Consider the following 19,279-nt stretch of genomic DNA (forward strand, 5'->3'; position numbering starts at 1 on the left):
ACATACGTTCATACAACATGAAAGGCTCAAGTGATACTCAGGGAACGGTTCATGTGCCTCTCACACACAGAGGGCCCAAGACCATTGCCAGGGCCCCGGAGCAGGAGCACGCCTCCTATCCTTCAGAGGATTCGAGCATTTTGGGAAGGTATCCCGAGGCTTCCCGCACAACTCCTGGGTGGGACCTGCGGCCCCCAGAGAGAGGGGACGGGCGCCCAGGCCAGGCCAGGCCAGGCTGTTCTCCCAGGAGCGAGGCTGCCAGAGGAGCCCCTCACACGGCGCCATGCGGCGGTGACACAAGGCCGCCCCCTGGCAGGGCCGCCAAGAGGCGACCGGCGGCCGCCCCAACCGCCGCGAAGGGCCCCACCCCCGGCAACGTCACCCCACCCCAACAGAGGGAGAAGCGAGTGCGAGCGGCGACGCTTCCGGGTTGCCCACGTGACGTCAGGGCGGTGAGACGGGCCGGGGGAGGTGGCAAGATGGCGGCGGTGGCCGGAAGCGCGTCCTCCGCCCCCCTCACCAGCGGCTGGCGCAGCTGAGCAGGCGGCGGCGGCGGCAGCAGCAGCCGCAGCAGCGCCCGCGGCCCGCCCCGCCCCGCCCCGCCCCGCCGCGCCACAGCCCTCCCCCGCCGCGGGCCGCCCGGCCATGTAGACGGGGCGGCGCGGCCGCCCTTCCCCGCGCAGCCGCCCCTCTGCCGGCGGGCGCCATGGAGGACGTCGGCTCGGGCGTGAACGCGGACGCGGAGGTGCGGAAGCTGCAGGAGCTGGTGAAGAAGCTGGAGAAGCAGAACGAGCAGCTCCGCAGCCGCCACGGCGCCCTGCCTGCCGCCCCCGCCAGCCCCAAGCGCCTCCTGGGCGGCGGGCCCTCCCCATCGCCCCCCGCCGCCTCCTCGCCTGACGGCCGCTGCCTCAGCCCCAGGGCCGCCGCCCGGCGGCCGGCCCCCGAGGAGCCCGGCGGCGGCGCCGCGGCCGGCGAGGAGGGCAACGGCCTCCTGGACGACGCGGCGCTGCTCAGGCCGGAGGAGCTGGAGCGGTTGGCTGGCTGCGAGGAGGACGAGACCGGCTGGTGAGGAGGCTGCCGGGGTGGGGATGGGGTGGGGGCGCCCCTCTCCGCCGTCCCCCGCCGCCGGGAGGCGGGGAAGGCACCGTCCTCCCCTTTCCCCGCCGTCCGCGGGAGGAAGCGGCCCTTTCCAGACCTGTGCCTGGTGTCGGAGGTGGTCTCGGGGCTTTGTGTAGGGAGGCAGCCTCGCCCTCTGGGGCTGGATGGAGGGATTAGCTCTCCAAGATGTGCTGAAGCCTGCAGGGAAGGGTGTTTTGGTTTCTGCACATCACATCGCACCTCCCTGGAGGCCTGCAGCTCTGCTTTTGTTCGGCCGCGCTGAGAGTATTACATTGGGTCACTTGGAGACCGGAGCAGGCTTCAGTTCCACCGCAAAATCAATTGCCAGTGTTTTCACAAGTTCAGAAAGTGGAGTCATTGAGAAACTTGTGGAAAATTTCTGGGGTAGTGCAGAATTAGCCCACAGGTGCTTCTTCAAATGTGCATCAAACATGTTTTAAGCTGTGATTTCTTTCAGCTGTGAAGGCAGCAAATGTAACATACTCCTTCATCTCAAAAATGTGTTGTGCTTAGGTGTTTTCGTTTATTGCTAACGATGTAAGACCATGGTTTACCTTAGGTGGTTCTTCTTTTTTTAAATGGACTGCTTACCCTGCTACTCCAGCAGAAACACCTGCAGGTGGCTGTTCATGTTGTCTTTATTACACTTGGATGAGCTTCTACTGAGAATCAAGGCGGCTTGCTCTCTCTTAACATCATGCCGTTCTCTAGCTGTCTTTTTGAAGTTTCCTATGACACTAGTCAAGGAGCAGTGTTAGAGCTGCAGGAGGAATAGTGGGGAGGAGCACTGTGTCAACAGAGAAACACAAGGGAAGCGTGTACAGGGAGGAAAAAATGTAACGAAAGCAGTCTGACTTGGGTCAGGTCTGGTTGTAGGTTCATCTACAAAGGTCTCTTCCTGGAGCAAACATACAGACAAACTTAAAACAAACAAACAAAAATATCTTTCAGAGTTAGAAACACCTTTAAAAATGCTGGAATGATTCCATGCATGAGCAATGTTTTAGTTGCTTAGGGAGGAGACAATGTGTGCACTTCCTCAGAGAAGTCATTTGCCTGACATCCAGCCTGATCCACAGGAGAAGTATGAGAGCATAAGTTTATTCTCAACCAACACGAGCTTACTAAACTAACGCAAGGCATCATCTTCCAGATGATGAGTCTGTGCAAGGCAGCTACTCTTAGTTCTCAGCTTATGCCTTGTAATCTGCTGGTTTATAGCACGTGAGGGAAATAGAATATACTAAATTTGCACGTTAAGTTTGGAGTCGGATGGCCAAATTTGTGAATGTCATGAATTCTAGTGACAATAGATGTTATCATTTTATATATTAATCCTAAATCATGGGCAACATAATGCACCTCTTCAGCAAACGTTAATGTCACAACAGAGCATGTGGTGACAGTGACAGCATAAATGCTGTGTGTTTTTGTTTATGCAGTTCTGGACACTCATGGGCAGGCAGCATAGTTCCCTGAGCACCGCTCTTGCTGGTGTCAGGTGTTTGGCACGTTACTTACACTGCCTGTTATGGTGGCTTCAGTCATGTTTGCACTTCATGCAAGTTCTAGTCCTCAAAAGACAACAAAATTTAATGTCTTCATTCCTAATGTTTTAGCAACTATAGTACTAGTTTTCAATCTCAGACATGGGACAGTGACTGAGACACAAAAGCATACACCTAGAAAAGAGCAGTTGTTAAAATTTACTTATTGTCGTACATATCAAGAAATATGGCTATGTAATTAAAAAAATTCTCTTTTCATGCTATAGTTTAATATGCGTTTAATGATAAATGTGGTTTGGCTACATTGATGGGTTTTTTTTTTTCCCCAAATTGCTCTAAAAAAATGGAAAAAACACTCCTGGAATATCTGAACACCATTTAATTCAACTGTTGAGGCACTAAATACTCTAAACCCATTTTTTTTTCTTATGAAGGTAGGATGACTTTGTATTTGTGCATTTGATGAATGGAGGTTATTGCGCTAAACAAAGCTGGAAATTTTCAGAGGGCTAGTGGAGCAACCAAAAATAAACAAGCCTGTGAAAATAGGAGGGATGATGTGAATAAGTGGATTTCTCTTAAACAGTTTCATAAAGATCCCACTCTTAAGGCTTTGATTATGCAAGGTCACTCAAAAAGTAATTGAATCAACTGAAAGGGTGAATGTACTTGAAATTTAAACCTCATGTGAACTCTTCCAGGTTCAAATGGATTTGGATCACTACTGCTTAACCTAAAATCCTGTTTAAACTGTGGGATTATACCACTGTAGAAATCAAAGACCACTTACCAGCTGAGGAGACCTTATGTGGAAACAAACTAAATTTAAATCACAATTTGTGCATTAAAAAATGATTCATCTTGCCTATTTTGCTTGTCTACATAGAGAAGCTTAGATTTGTCTTTACTTGTGATTTTAGAAGGACCTTGCTGTGGGACATAATAGATGATGAAGGGTGCAGGTTCCCTCTGTTCTTCTCTCTGCTTTGTGTAATACAGGCATTTTTTCAATCCATGTATTCACATATCCCATTATGAAATTGTCTGTAGCCTTGTAATGGCAGAAGAAATAATTTTCTTCACTGCTAAAATTTAATTGTTTTACATTTAATGCTCACATGAGATTAGTGCCTGTGAAGTTTGGCTGTGAATCTAGGATGGAACAGTTGGTACTGTGACTGAAATTGATACTGGAATGTGATATGGGATTTTTTTAAATCTACATTTTGGAGTTGATCAGCTCATTTTTAGGTTTTAATTCTTCAAATGCTTTTAGATAAGTCTACACAGGACAGAAGTGTAAAACGAAAAATGAAAGGAGAAGGTAAAACTAGCTTGAATTACTAAGAAGTGAAAAGAACTTTGATACTGCTGCTTTAGTAGCAGCATTAGCTATTAAAACAGCATTACAGTATTAGTGAACTTTGGGACTGTTTATATTTTTGCTTGTTTGCTTTTCTTTGCTGTGGTTAGTTAAATCCAGATATGTTTTAGGTTTTAAACAGTTTAGCACATGAGACAATCTTCAAATCATATGGTAAATTACTAAAAATATTTCGGTGAATTTAGATTGAGTTGGCCATGTGCTTCTGAATCCTGTTTAATATGCTGAAACTTTCTTACTAATAGGATACTGAAGGTTGCAAATAGGGACATAGGCACATGCACACAGTACTGAGCTGTACCTAGTCCCGTGGAGACTTTGCTTTAGGCCTGCTAATTAATTCTTCAAGAAGTTACCAGTGACTTTGGTAATCTATTCTATAGGTGTTCCTGTTTAGCTGTTCTTGAACCAGATTAAATCAAATCTATATTTTTTCAAATTTCAATCTGAACAGGTCTTTTTTAATTAATTAAAAAGACAAAAGGGCGGGAAGGGAGACCAGAGTGGAGAAATCTTCAGAGAGGCAGGATGAGGTATACAGCTTCTTGCCTGACTTGCTGGGTAAGGTTGGGTGTGGATGTGTAGCACATTCGAGACAACTTGGGAACAGTACACAAGGTGGCTTGGTATGCTGCTTTTTAAAAGTGAGCTGTCCCAAGTTTATTGCAGGATAAGTGTGCACACGTGGGCAATTATGTAGATTAGTTAATGTGCTGTGAATCCACTGTAACTTTCTTTGCGTTAACTTGCTACACAGTCACTTACCTAAACTTTCTGAGGAGCTTTCTTTTAAATGTGAGGAAAATAGACAGTGCTTTTTCTTCAAAATTTATATGCAATATGTGCATAAAAGAGTATAGAGCTTGCTGTATATCGGTTTTGTACATATAATTGCTCAGCAAACTTCAGTTGCGTCCTCTTTAAATGATAACGCTGTAAAAGCTAGCCTAGTGCTTATCAATGTTTTCATGTCACTGCAATCTAAAGTCTCCTTGGTAGGGCTGAAATAGCTAACAGCTAACTGACTTCATTTACAAACAAAAGGTAGTTACTGTGTGTTTAAAGTGAAATTACTGGTGGGTTGTTTATATTAATATTAATAGTTCAAAGTAATATTTTTAGTGTTTTTGAAGACCTCATATTGGTATGATATCCTGTTTAGTTAAAATGGAAATCGAGTACTTTTACTATTATACACATTCTCATTCAGCAGCTATTTCTATTAAATTGGCACCTATTTTTAATAGTCTGTGTTTCCGTTCTAGTCATCCGTTCCAGTTAGTTCACTAAGTGGCTGTTTTGAGATGCAAAGGATGAAAACATGATTGTCATCTGTAATTATTGTCTTATTGCTTAATGTCCTTTGAGCACTGACTTTATGTTTTGGAACCCTAAAGTTTGCCATAGTAAGCTAGTAAAGTGTAGGATGAATGTTTTAGGGTAGAGCTGCACCTGAATGAACTCCCATTGCTGAAATTACATTGCAGCTGCTAAAATGGCATTGTGTTAATATGGTTTAGGCCTCTTGGAAACTGGACAGGTTCTGATCAATTCCTGCCCTGCGACCTAAGTAAAAGGGAAATTGATGCTTTTCATTTTGTGGCAGATTAAATGTCAATCTGATTTAAAGCTTTTTTTAAACTAAATTCAGATAATGGCTTCTCAAACTAGGAAGATAATTTGAAAAGAAGTATGTGAGGGAACTAAGGATTAGAGAAGCTACCAGTTTGTCAAATGAAACAACTGGTGTAACATCAAATAATATTCCATTTGACTAATGTCTTTGAGATATCTATGCTTCTTGTGAAATGGATGTTTGAGAACTCTAGGAAGAACTTTTTTCCATTTCTAACTTCTTGTGAGAGATTTATGGCTTTTAAACATGTTTGATATTTTGATATGATGAAAGCTTCGATACAAATTTCCTTTATTGTCTTAATGGTAATCCTGAAATTTACCTCATAATCACGTCTTGTTTAGGCATGATTCACATTTCTACTTTTTGTAGGTGTTGGTAGAGCTCTCAAGCCTAGTAATTAAGCTTATATTTTGGAACACATTTAATAGGACACAGAACTTCTCAACTTTTCTCTATTCCATGTAAGTATCAACAATACCACAACAGGGCATATATGCTCTAACAAATTCCTTCTGAAAAGCTTCTCAAACAGCAGACAGTTGTACAGAGTTTGTGTGACAGTTCTGGGAAAGCTATGTGATGGTGTTACAGGAGCCTTCCAAGCTTTTGAAGGCCCCTTTTCCCGTTCTACAGCATCCCTTTCAGACAGCAACATGTTCTTTTGAGTTGAGGAAATGAATAATGGCTATAATTTCCAGCAACTAGCCAGAGCACAGCTAACTATAATTGTTGGTGTCAGGAAGGTAGTTGTGTTCCCAGTTGCACTTTGCAATCGCTCTGATTCCTCCCGTTTCTACTTGAAAATCGCATCATGTATTTGAGATGTGCTGCTTTGATATGAAGGTTTAATGAGATTGTCAAAGCATTTTTGTAGTATTCATCTCCTTATTTTGAGAGACCTGGAGTTTTGCTGTAACTCACGCATCTCAGAAGTAGAAGCATTCAGTTAAGTACACCAACAAATTAGTAATTACAGGCTGAGCAATGTGTCTCAGTCAGTTACAACTGCAGGATAGGAACTTTGCAGGGATGGGGGAAGAGGAAATCTGTGTGCCAGGTATGTGCAGGGATGTCACTTAGTTTTTGCATATTTTTTTTTCTTTACAACCAGAGATTCTCTTCAGGTCTTTACCTATAGCTGTTTATTCAAAATCCATCTTAAATTTTAACTTACTCAAATTGCTCCAGATAGGATCTTCTGAAAGTTTTAGATTGATCTAAAAGAGTTTAGATGGACACTGTTGTGTTCTAAATTGTCTGTTTCCAAGACTGTCCAGTATTTATTGTCTTCCAATTTATTTATTTTTAGTAGCTTTTTGTTGTGGAATTTTCCTCCTGTATTTTAGGGGAATTTCTTACTGATCTGTCCTTAGATTTCTATTATTTCTTCACGTCTTCTATTCAGGTTGCTTTCTTGATCCTGCTTTTGCCTGCAACATGTTTTGTCTGCTCTTTTGTTTCATTGCCTCTATTATACCTGCCAGTTTTCACTTAAAGTTAAGGTAGCTAAAATAAACGAGCTCTAACTCCAGTTCCTTCCACTTACCATCTTCTTTCTAATTCAGATCTGTGACTTCATATTCATCTGCATGTTTTTCGCTCACTCTTGTGCTGAGCAGATGAATTTTGACACAAAAAGACTCTTCCTTTCTTCCTGATTAGAACCTTGGCTTCTGGTTTCATGCCTGTGGCAACTAGCCTCTTGTATTTTAATGCACTGGGATGTATCCCTCAGGTGAGGTAATCCCTATGCAGATATTTCATTCCTACCTCAATGTCGTGGCCTCTTTCTTCAAAGCCTTTTCCAACTCAGCTGTGTCCCGGTGCAACATGCTACAGCTTGCCCCATTAGACTGACATTACTGTCACTACGAGCTCATATAATAGTCTTTCTGCAAAAGCTGTGCCCTTTCTGTGCTGCGTCTTCCTGGAACTAATCAGTAGAGCCCTGGCTGCTTTAAACCTCAGATTGGCGCTGCTGTGGCATAGCTGACTAGTGACAGCTGAAGGAAGGGAATGTTACTGTGTGCAACAGAACCATAGTGTCTGGGCTTCTTAATGCTGTTTCAAAATAGATTGAAGCTCCTGGGCTTCTTTTTAATATACTGTTTTCTTTTACTTGACCTTGTGTCACTGAATTGTAGAGTTTTTACTCTTGTGTGGAGAAATTGGAGTGTAGCCTTCTGGTGTGTTAACATTTATAGTACGAGTGGTAACTGTAAGCTGTGCTTCCTCAATCATTTTCAACTTCCTGTTTAGAGAAAATGATTTAGTAGTGTTTAAAGATGTACAAAGTCATACTGGTAATCTTCAATCTTGAAGTTGCTGTACTGCCAATCAGTGCTGTTGCATTGCTATAGAATGCATTAACAGGGAATGAATCTCTTCTGGAAAGCTCTTCAGCTAAGGAGGACCTATATCTTTTGGATCAAACAGTAGTTTGACAAAGAAGATCACTTAGCTGTATGAAGTTATCTGTACATGCTTCGTAGCCTCCTTTCTGTTCTTTTTCCTTTCCTGCTGTTGGGAAGAGAGGAAGAAGTAGTAGAAGCATCACTCTTATTCTTAGCCTTGCCCTTGGTCTTATTTTTTTTTTAATCCAAATTAGGCAAAGCAAGTAGGATTAAGTCAGTTTCGAAACTTGAGATTGGCTGTGCTTTGTCAGATGGGAAATTAAGATCACTGCTTTATAATAATGAGACTTTGTAACTGCATGATGTGCAAGAAAGTGTCTTGAAAGAGCCATTGTGTTACTGCATCAATGCACATGTGTTTGTCATGAGGTAGCGGAGTTGCATGAAATCCATATATTCTAAAGTTCTGTCTTTTCTTGAAATGTAAGGTGTGAAACAAAGGCTGTTAAAGGAAAAACAGTTGACTGGAAAGAGGTGGGAGAATCTGCAATATATGTTTGGTTAGAAAGGGAGGTGGAAAAGTGGGAGCTGTGTTAGCCTGGATTGCTTCGGTAAATGAACTACTTGTGAAACAAATGCAACAATTGGAAATTGCAGATAAGAATGTGTTGGAGCTTAAAATACCAGGTGCCATTTTGATTAGAGTAGTCTTAGAGGTTTGTTGAGGATAGCCCTTTTGTGTGTCTTTCAAAGGAGGACATGCACTTTAATTTCTTGCCTGTTATACTGGGTATTACTGTAGACACTTTAAATGTGCATGGAACTTCTCAAACACAGCAAGGCACGTCAGCTATCCAGAGAGCTAGGGGTGAGTCTAGCCTGTACAGCACAAAAGTTGGCTTTGTTGCCTTTGACACTTCTTTGTATTGTGTAAACATACCTTAGGACAGAAGAGAGTACAGGCAAATAAATGCTAAAACGACAGTAAATTCAAAGTGTTAGAGAGCTAGTAAATGTTAAACATTACTTTTAACTATATGCAAATAATTGCAGAAAGTACAACAATTTGTGTAATTGTTTACATAGAACTGTAAAAATTGAGTGATTCTTGTGCTTTCCAAGGATCTTCAGGGCTATAAATATGTGATGGGCTTTTAGCTTTTCTTGTGGGCAGAGTACTTGTAAGGGTTGTAAGGATTTCTACAAAATCAGTTTTAATGACCAGCATGATACTGGCCAGAGCGCAAGCAGCTAATAAAAATCCTCTCTCCCGCATTTGCAAACACAGCTTTCTAATTTCCCTGTTTGAGGGAAGAGTGTTTCAGAGCATGCTCTAAACAAAGTGATCAGTGGTTTGGGCGAGATATTCGTGGTAGTTTTATAAGTGTGCTTCTTGGGAAGCTTTTGTAAGAAGTGACTTTAAGGGTAGTAATTAAAAAAAAAATCTTTTAAAGCTGTTTATAAAACAAACTGAGTTCAAGTTCTAGAATTACAGAGGAAGGATCAGATAATCTCGTAATAGAGCTGTGGGAAATAACTTCTGTGTTGCTGATGTCATTGGCATAAAGGAAACAAGATTTTTGCTGTGTGTTTTGTGTGGAAGCATGGCTGATTAGGCTGTCAACTGTTCCTAAGTGTGTAGCAGTGTGTAGCGTGCAACCATATTGACTTGGAGTATGAAGTCTGTCATTACTCCTAGAAGAAACACTCGTTTAACTGTTTCTGCAAATGTGTAAGCTCTAGTTAGAGCTGTAGATCTTGCAGTTCACTGTTGTCTTTTGCTGAAGCACAGTTCCAAGTTTGGTTCTAGTCCAAAGATAAGGCTTAAATATCCGTATTTTGAGTGTGTGATTGGCTATGACTTTTCCTTTAATCTGTTTGTTGAGGGAGGAGAAATTTTCAGCTAAATTTCTAGAGCCTTTAAACTGGAATACTTCTTTCTTCAGTCATGGAATGCTGATGTTAAAATAAATGAATGGAGGTCCTGGCGGGCAAAGGCCTCAGCATGTCCTGCAGAACAATATGATCTCATTGTTTCTCTCTACTCTATGTGCATTATCTCTTGTTCCTTGTTTTTAATGCTTGACTGTATACCCCTTGGGACAGATAATCCCTTTATTGTGTGTTCAAAGGAAAACTAAAGGATCAGGTGCTGTGATACAAATTATAAGTAAAAGTAAAATGTTTATTGTTCAAGGCTACTGGAATAGCAGATGTGCTAAAGTAGATAGAACTTCAGCACTGTTCCTTGGCTATTAAGATGGCTTATCACTTGCTACATCTTTGTGTTTAGGAAAACAACAGTTGCATATTGCATAGTGCTTTATTTCCTTCTTTCAGGTGAATATTACTTAAATCTGAAAAGATTAATCCTGATTTGTACATTTATGTGACATAGTGAAATTGTCCATGTACCTAATGTGTCTGAAAAGTGAAGACCTTTTTTTTTTCCTGGCATATCAGTCAGTATATCCCAGTGTAGCAATATAGGCATCACTTCTTGCCGGAAGTCCTTGGGTAGCCATATGTTACCAGTATTATACTGTATCCAAAATAGTTAATGTAAAGGTAAAACTTGTGCTTTATTTATGTTTTGGGATTATATACTGTAGAGACAGTATAAAAACATGAAGAGCATAGTATGTGGTATTTTGTTACATGCCTGATCTTATGCTCATTTTGTCTGTCTTCATAGATTTTTTTTTTTTTCCCCCTCTCCTTTTCAGGTTGTATACATCCCCAAAGAAGAAACAGAGTCCAGTGCAAAAATGTGTCAGTCCATTAGTTTGGTGCAGGCAGGTGTTGGATTACCCAAGTCCTGACATTGAATGTGCTAAAAAGTCGCTGATCCACAGGCTGGAACAGACAATGTCGGGTGAGTTCCTGCATGCTAACACCACTGGGTTGTACGTGTTTATTCTGAAACAGAGTCAGAATTAGCTGATAGATAGCTGTGAGAGAAGAGGGTGAGATCCAGCAGTTACTTCTGTCGATAACGTTTTCATTATGGTTTGCAAACAGTAATTCATTCTACTCGTTTTCTGGACTGTATGAATAAAATGAAAGGAAGCATTAGACCATGAGTCATGATTTCAGAGTTTTATACTACCTGCATAGTTACAATTTGGTCAGAAGTTTTCAGGAGGAAACAATCTCCCTAACTTGGAGGTTTTCTCATCTTAATTTTAAAATAGAAGCCTCTATTAAACTGTCATAATTGTTAACATACTGACAAGCATCTAACACCGAACTTAGTTTTCTGCTAGATGAGCTATTTTATTTCATCTAAGGAAATGGAGGCTGAAGTTCTTGAATACTTTGGGGAGGTAATATTGGCTTCTTTTCCTCCCATTCCCGGTAACTTAAGATCTTGTCACAGTCAGATTAAAAAATCTAAAGTTCATGATTCTTTCTTCATACAAATTAGTTGGTTGTATTCAAAACTGGAGAACGACTGAGCATTTGGCCCTGTGAGGATAAAAGCCTACGTTATCCACCCTTTTATTCCCAGCCTTTTTGATGTCAAACCAGCAGCAAAACACTGAAGGTCTGATAAGAATTCTCTGTCCATCTGGTTTCTTGCTTTATTTTAATTTCTTTGTTAGAGCATATTTTTATTAAAAAAAAAAGTTATGCTGAGACATACTTTCTTGCTATTAATATCTATTACCTCCCAGTATTTCCATCTTTTTTGCGCTATGTGTGATCTAGCTTTTTTTTTAACTGTTATCTTCAGGAATTAGCAGAATGGCTGGACTTGAGCTAAGAATATGTGAACACACAGTTCCAGGAGAGTTCCCAACTACCAGCTCCTTTACATGGTTATACATAAATTTTGTGCTGAGTTCATTTGACTGTAACGTTTTTTCCCTCCTTGGATTCTTTTCTGGAGCAATTCAGTCTTTATTCTGGTTTGTACTAAAATCATTCTTAATAAAATTTGAAAACATTGCTGGTAGATCACATTTCTTATTCTTATAAAAATAGTGGGCATAATGGTGAAAGTGCCTTCAGTATGAGTCACTTTTGGTCTTTCCCTGTTGCTTGTGCTTTGTGTATGATGCCTTGATGAATGACTATTAACGATTTTCCTGAACAGTTAACATGATATATAGCTTGCTACAGGCAAAGACTGAAATTCTAAACAATGAAAAGTACCCAGATCGCAGGGATTTATGAACGATGATACAAGTTTGGGAATTTGAATACTACTGAGTATTTAGGACTGGATAGCAGTTAGGTTAAGCATGAACAATTCTGTTCATGGTTTAACTTCTTTTCAGAACTGAGTAGAAGTACCACAAATTCTGTTACCCTTTATGGTAATCTTTAAAAATTCAGCCATAGTTGAAGCAGAGTGGCAGGAAGCTTCCCTATGAAATGGACAACCTTGAAAGTTTGATCATTCAAATGATGTGTCTAGACAACTTTACTTCTTTTTTTTCCATAGACCTGAGAATCTGCCTCTGGCAGTGATACTTGCAAGAATACCGCAATTCATCTATAGTGCTAATAGGGGAAAATATTAGCAGTAGAAGAGATGGGCACTAATACTGCTGGTTGGAGCAGATTGCATGGAAGAATGAATTTGTAACAAAAAAGAAAATTGTCCTTTAGAGCAACCAGCCTACTTAGAGATACAGGGTAGCAGGAAGCTCCACTGCCTTGTGTGTGTTTCCTACCCCACAACTTCTGGAATATCTTGTGACTTGTATTTTACATAGTACTTGTACCTCACGGACCCATCACTTAAGCTATTACTAGTTACTGGTTCAGTTTATCAATTTCAGTTCCAGTCTCTGTGGATAAGGCTTTTCATACTGCTGTTACTTTCTCTCCTGAATCCTTGTTGATGTTTCTTTTGCCTTGACTATTTTCTCTGTCAGTTCCTGTTATGTCTTTCTAATCTAATCTCTTTTTGCTGTTTCTCAGTCTCAAATGCACTCTTGTATTCCACATTTTCCTCTTCCTTCTTATAAAGTAATCTTTTCCATTGTGTGATAATAAAGGAGGGAAGAGCGGCTTTCAGCTGCGTGCTATTGTGGGCAGTTACTGAGAACACAGGATGCACACTGCCTTGTTGCTAGTTAGTTCAGGTTTACAATTGCAGAGCGAGTCCTGCTCAGTGTTGGAAGCATGTTTAGACTAGAGGGACCCTTAGGTATATTCTGGTGCAGAGACCTCTCTTAGCCATGCCTCAAGTCCCTAGTGCAAAGTGCAAGAGTACATTCCATGTTGGCAGGAAACCATGGCTTCCACCACATGGTGGCCTAAAATCATATAGGGGTAGAGCACATCAAGAAAGCAACTGCAGGAACAGACAAATTACTAGGCGGAAGAATTTCTGGGAGAGATGCTTTCTCAAGACATAGTTGCACAGAATTAGAGAAGAGTAACTTTGGTCATATTACAGTTTTTACTGAGGCGGCATTTGTATTTAAATATTTGAAATCAAACACATGATCAGTATAGCTGGTAGGAGAACTGTGTGGCTGTATGTGTAAAAACTGTCGTATTTTCCATGCTGAGTGAGTTTGATTTTTCAGTTAAGCACTGAGCTTGTTCAGAAGCAACCGTTATTTAGTTAACTTTGATCTCAGTGACAGACTTTGTTAATGATTGTTTTGAATTACTATGGGGACTGCTAGAATAAATTTGTCACTTAATAGTAACAAAAATAAGTATCAGGTCTCTAGCATTTGGGAAAATTGCACCTGATTCATGCTTAGGTGGTTCAGAAGATCAACTGTATGAGTTTTCTCTATTCAGATTTTTCTATTCCTATTTTCTAGAGCAAAAGAGATTCAAGACCAATTTAACCAAATGTTGACTAAAATAAATTAGATGCTGCATACTGTTTCTGAATGTTATAAAAGAAAATTTACATTAAAATAAAAATGTTGATCATTAACCCTCCCCTCTGGTGTTTTGAAAGCTAATGTGTAATCTTTTGTAACCTAATGTTTCATCTAATATAGCTTCATTTTAATGTTAAAATGAGTTGTCTGTTTTACTACTGTTGTCTGACACTCCTTATAAAGACTATATCTCGAGTTGTTGTAAAAATAGTAATGTCTTCCGAAGTTACAGAAATCCTCTTTGGAAAAACTTTAGGGATTCTGGGCCAGAAAAATGGTTTGAATCCAGTTTTTTTTTCTGGGGAAAAATACATTCCTGGGGAAAGTAGAAGTTCACATTAGCTAGGCTGAAAACTGCTGTATCATATGAAGTTTCATCATATGTAACAAAAGTATGCTTTCTTTCATCAAAAAAACTGTATGTGATCAAATATTTTGTATCATTATGGATATGCACAAAGAGCATGTTTTGCAGGTTATACGGTAGTATAATTGTGTTCTAATTTGTGGTTAATATTTTAAAATACTTGTCTGTGTAATAAGTACGAAATAAAGAACTGTCGTGCAGACTTACATTTTAAGGGGTTTTTTTAGTGTCATTTTCGTCAGGAGATGAAAAGTAAATTTTTTTGGCACGAGAACAAAGATTCGATTGGAATAGATGCTTTGGGGTTCCTATGTGAATGCCGGAAGAATTTGCTATCAAAGGAGTTGTCTCATCAGAGTCAACCAGAATACATACGGCTTGTAATTAATGGTTTTGTTAACTGGGCTTTGTAGTAAAATGGAGATTTCCTTTCTGACACTCTCAAAATAAACTGGAGGTACCTCAAGAATACTTGCTAGAATTCACTGAATTCACTAATTGCTGAAATTAGTGCATATCATTTAAGACTTGCAGTAAAAACTGGATGATGTGGTTTAACCCCAGCCAGCAACTAAGCACCACACAACCGCTCGCTCACTCCCCCCTCAATGGGATGGGGGAGAGAATCGGAAGGGTAAAAGTGAGAAAAACTCGCGGGTTGAGATAAAGACAGTTTGATAGGGAAAGCAAAAGCCACGCACACAAGCAAAGCAAAACAAGGAATTCATTCACTACTTCCCCTTGGCAGGCAGGTGTTCAGCCATCTCCGGGAAAGCAGGGCTCCATCATGCGTAATGGTGAATTGGGAAGACAAACGCTATCACTCTGAATGTCCCGCCCCCTTCCTTCTTTTCCCCCCAGCTTTATATACTGAGCATGACGCCATATGGTATGGAATATCCCTTTGGTCAGTTGGGGTCAGCTGTCCTGGCTGTGCCCCCTCCCAGCTTCTTGTGCACCTGGCAGAGCACGGGAAGCTGAAAAGTCCTTGACTATGTAAGCACTACTTAGCAACAACTAAAACATCAGTGTGTTATCAACATTATTCTCATAGTAAATCCAAAACACAGCGCTATACCAGCTACTAGGAAGAAAATTACTCTATTGCAGCTGAAACCAGAACACTGGAATATAAAATTTCCATCCTTTATCTATAACTGTCTTTTCACTCTAAAACACTACTAATGTTAACTGGTTTAGACACTAGAGAGGATCTTTACGTGAGGTGCAATTTAAGGAATCTGCTGCAAAGTAAACTTTAATTTCTGCTGCTTCTACCTCTGTACTGCCTTCTGCCATCCATTTGGTTCGATGCCCATTTGGGCACTACTGAAAACTAATTCACTGATGCGATCAGTTAAAATACCCTACATGTCTTTAACCTAAATCCACTTCAGTAGGCTGGATAATAGTGCAGCCCCACCATTGCTTGTACTGAACAACTGAGGAGGTAGTGACCAAGAGCAAAGTGGGGTGGGAGGAGAAGCTGAAGCAGGCTTTGCTGCAGAAAGCAGCATTTCATGCAACTGTAGTCTCTTGGCTTCTTGTAATGTCAAAAAAAAAATCTTACACTGAGTAAAAGGATTTTTAATAAACAAATTAATGCCAAGTTGTCTGGCACAGTAGAATAGAGTTAAATTCCTTTCTTTTTTTTTGTTCACTACCATCAGTAGCCTAATTATTACTGCACTAATTGACGTCCTTTTTCAGTAACAGAAATGTCACACAATATTCTTTGAATAGCTTAATTTCACCTTTTTTTTTAAGAACCGCTTGAGTGTATTGCCATACATTTGCCAAGCCTATTCTTGTCAGTTTATAATATATATGCATAGTTTCAATAGTGTCATGCCTTGAAGAGAGTTTAGTTTCTAGCAGCTAGGTGAGCTGCAACTTAATCTAATCTAGATTTACATATCATAAGTTTGGATCTCTAGCTTTCAGTTTAATGTTTTGCAATTTAATTTGTTCTTTTTTAAAATACAATTCTGTTTGGCATAAAATACTTTCAGCAGTGAAGGAACTGATTTTACCAGAAGTGACCAAATTTCCTTTGGTTCACACTCCCCCCATTGAAGTTCCATTTTCTATTATATTAAAATAAAATGTAAATTTCTGAACAAAATAGTCATTTAAGTAACTATACAAATCATACACCTGGCAACTAGGGGAATTGCAGTATCATGTGCCCAGTAAGTTCATGGTACCTAGAAATATAAACAGAAGCATTTGCCATGCTTAATGGTTTTTCATTTTAGCATATGCTTTGGGGAATTTTGTAGGTGATATTGCTTAGTTCTGTGGTGCTGGTCTGGGGGTTACTGTTGAAATATTGTGTGATCTAGACAGGTCTGTGAATTTTGGAGAACTAGACTTCATGGTGTGCTCTGGTTTGTATGTAATTGTGCGTAGGATGTATGTTACTGTAGCTTAGCTACTACTGTCTTTTGGGTTGCTTCTCTCCTCCTTCCCAACGCCTACATTGAACATCTTGAAGACATCAGCTGTAGTAGTCTTGGATCTGATTTTTACAAGGAAAATATTTGTTGCTATCTTGTCTTGCCCTCTTCTCCCACTCCTTCCACAGTATGGTTGTATCTAGGAGATGAAGAAATCAGTTGAAAAACTTTCTGGTGACTGAAATGTTCTACTTGAATTGTATAGTAACTAAATCACACAGAAGATATCATATAGTATTGTATTCGTTTTTCACTGGTTCCTTCAATATAAGTTATCACTTCCCTCCTCTTTCATACAGCTCTCAAGAGACAGAGTTTGTACAGCAGCCCTTTCAGTGCGGTCAGTTACACAAGCTCCTATAGTCCAAATACTAGTAGCCCCTACAGCAGTGGGTTCAACTCTCCCTCCTCAACACCAGTGAAATCTGCTTTAGTGAAACAGCTCATACCTCCTGGTACCTCAGGTAAGTGTGTTTGTGAGTGTCTGGTCTTCCTCTTTCCCCTTCCTCCTCTTCCTTTCAAAAATGTGCTCAGATAGATTACATTTGCATTGAACCAGAGAAAGACAGACACCAAAAACCTGTCAGTCTTTTGTAGGATGTTTGCATCATGCAGTATTTAAGCTTTTTAGTAAAGGCTTTTGGCAGAGGATACATTTAAAATGTGTTCTCTGGATGTCTGTGTCCCGAAGATCACTGATGCATATTAGCAGTTAGACCAAAACACGTAGGGTTAGTCCTGTGGAGTCCCAGCAAACCTAAGCGGCTTCTAGAATTGGCACTGTAATTGACTGGCGTGTAAGTTGCATAGTAGATGTTTAAAGGTTAGGTGTTGGTAGTTGTAAAGTCTTTGCAACTACCCTATTACTTATTAACTGAAACATTTGGTATCTCACTCTGAGATGTGAACAATATAATCTAAGGAAGAAGCTTGTATTTTAATTAAAGGCATTCCTTGAGGCTTTGCAGTCATCACTTCTGGCAATGTTTTCTGCCTTTATTCTGCACCATAGACACTTTCTTTGCATCAGAAAAATTGATGCCTGGAACATTACTCTGAAGTCAGAATGTTGGCTTATTACATATACTTTAATTCAAGTTAGCTTGCAGATGAAAAAACATTGCATTGACAATCTAACTATCTGTAGTTCGCTGTGGACTTGTAAAGAGAAGCCTGCACTGCAGTATATTCACCAGACCCGTTACCCAGGTTTTGGTTTAATCTATGTAGCTCTGCTCTGCATTGTGTGCTAGAATGCTGTATCTGCCTGCAGGACAGAGAGATGAAAGGTAACTGGAAATGGGGTGTCGGCCAGAAGGTAGCAAATGGGAGGAGTTTTTCTGTTATGTTACAGTTTAGCAAAGGTGTGTACATAGAACAGGTAGTATTTTCAGATAAACCGTATTATAAGCATTCCAAACTGAATCAATATTCATTGGATCAGCAAGTCCTTATTGTCAAGAAAGATAGTCAAACATATGTCTTACAAGGTAGTGTGCAGAGACGAGAAGGAAAGCACAAATGGAACAGGTACGCAGTTGCTCTTTTTGTAAGAGCTGTGCAAACTTTATAGCAGTTGAAACTTGGTACAGGTAGACCAGATTATATGTCATCAATTTGTTTTGCCACCATTATAATGATTTTATAAAGTTGCTCATTTTTAGAAGGTAATGGCTAAGCTCTGCTTGTGTAAATTATATTTTCAGCCTAGGTTTGCAATGAAATGTTTCAAATGGTCTGTCAGTCTCAATGTCTCAGTCATAGTCTGTTTTCATATTGGTGGTTCTTCTGCTAGGAAAGGAAATACAGCTTGCCTTTTTTGTCCCCCCTTTTTTTTTTAACGTTTCTTATTACTTTATTTTCTTTCTGTAGGTCATCTTAAAAGTTCAGCAGATAGAAATCCTCCACTAAGTCCACAGTCCTCTCTGGACAGTGAATTAAGTGCATCAGAGATGGATGAAGACTCTATTGGGTCTAATTATAAGCTAAATGATGTTACAGATGTGCAAATTTTAGCACGAATGCAGGAAGAAAGTAAGTATTTTCCATCCTGAAAACAAAGTGGAGCAGTTGATCTTTTTTTATTGAATAAATGCAGTAGCACTTGCTTGGCAGGAATGGAAAAGGGGTATAAATTCTACTATGGATGTAAAAATGTTGTTCTCCTGAGAAGGCTGGCTAAGGAGTTCTGCCTCCAGGATAAGGAAAGGAAGTTGCTGTGCAGAAGTGTTCTTTAGGAACAGTGGGCAAAAGAAATGCTAGAGAGAGTATGAATTTGTAGCGTATAGTATATGCTGAAAGGATGGTTGTTAGACAGGACTACTGCCTGCCACCAGTCTTCTCAGGAGATATGTGCCTTCCTGATGTAATCCAGTCTTGTTGACATCAGTGCTTAAACCATGATTTAAATCACCAAAATGTAAAGTCAATATGGCAAAGAATAGTTAAGAAAAACACCTATGTAGATGCTTCTCTTTTATTATAGCTGTAGTTGAGACTTTGTCTGTCTTTTTGTCCCTCGGAGACTGTAGAAAGTGGTACTAATTTCAGTTGTCTAACTAGGTGATCTCCAGACTTTTTTATTGCGTACC

At 40.2% G+C, this 19,279-nt stretch overlaps 1 protein-coding gene across 2 annotated transcripts in view; it reads left to right on the forward strand.

Annotated features, from left to right (window-relative positions):
* The first annotated feature begins 602 nt into the window (after nt 1–602).
* SLAIN2 (SLAIN motif family member 2) overlaps nt 603–19,279 on the forward strand; it is a 36,723-nt gene continuing 18,046 nt past the window's right edge. Inside the window, exons 1-4 of one of the 2 annotated variants that reach the window (XM_075149026.1) lie at nt 603–1,065; nt 10,731–10,879; nt 16,988–17,152; nt 18,561–18,722. In XM_075149026.1, the coding sequence (XP_075005127.1) occupies nt 707–1,065; nt 10,731–10,879; nt 16,988–17,152; nt 18,561–18,722 (835 nt within the window). In that variant the 5' untranslated portion in view covers nt 603–706. The remainder of the gene's footprint in view (nt 1,066–10,730; nt 10,880–16,987; nt 17,153–18,560; nt 18,723–19,279) is intronic. The other variant, XM_075149027.1, reaches the window with a different exon arrangement.

This window comes from Calonectris borealis, chromosome 4 (genome assembly GCF_964195595.1).
Source record: "Calonectris borealis chromosome 4, bCalBor7.hap1.2, whole genome shotgun sequence".
NCBI classification, from domain to species: Eukaryota; Metazoa; Chordata; class Aves; order Procellariiformes; family Procellariidae; genus Calonectris; species Calonectris borealis.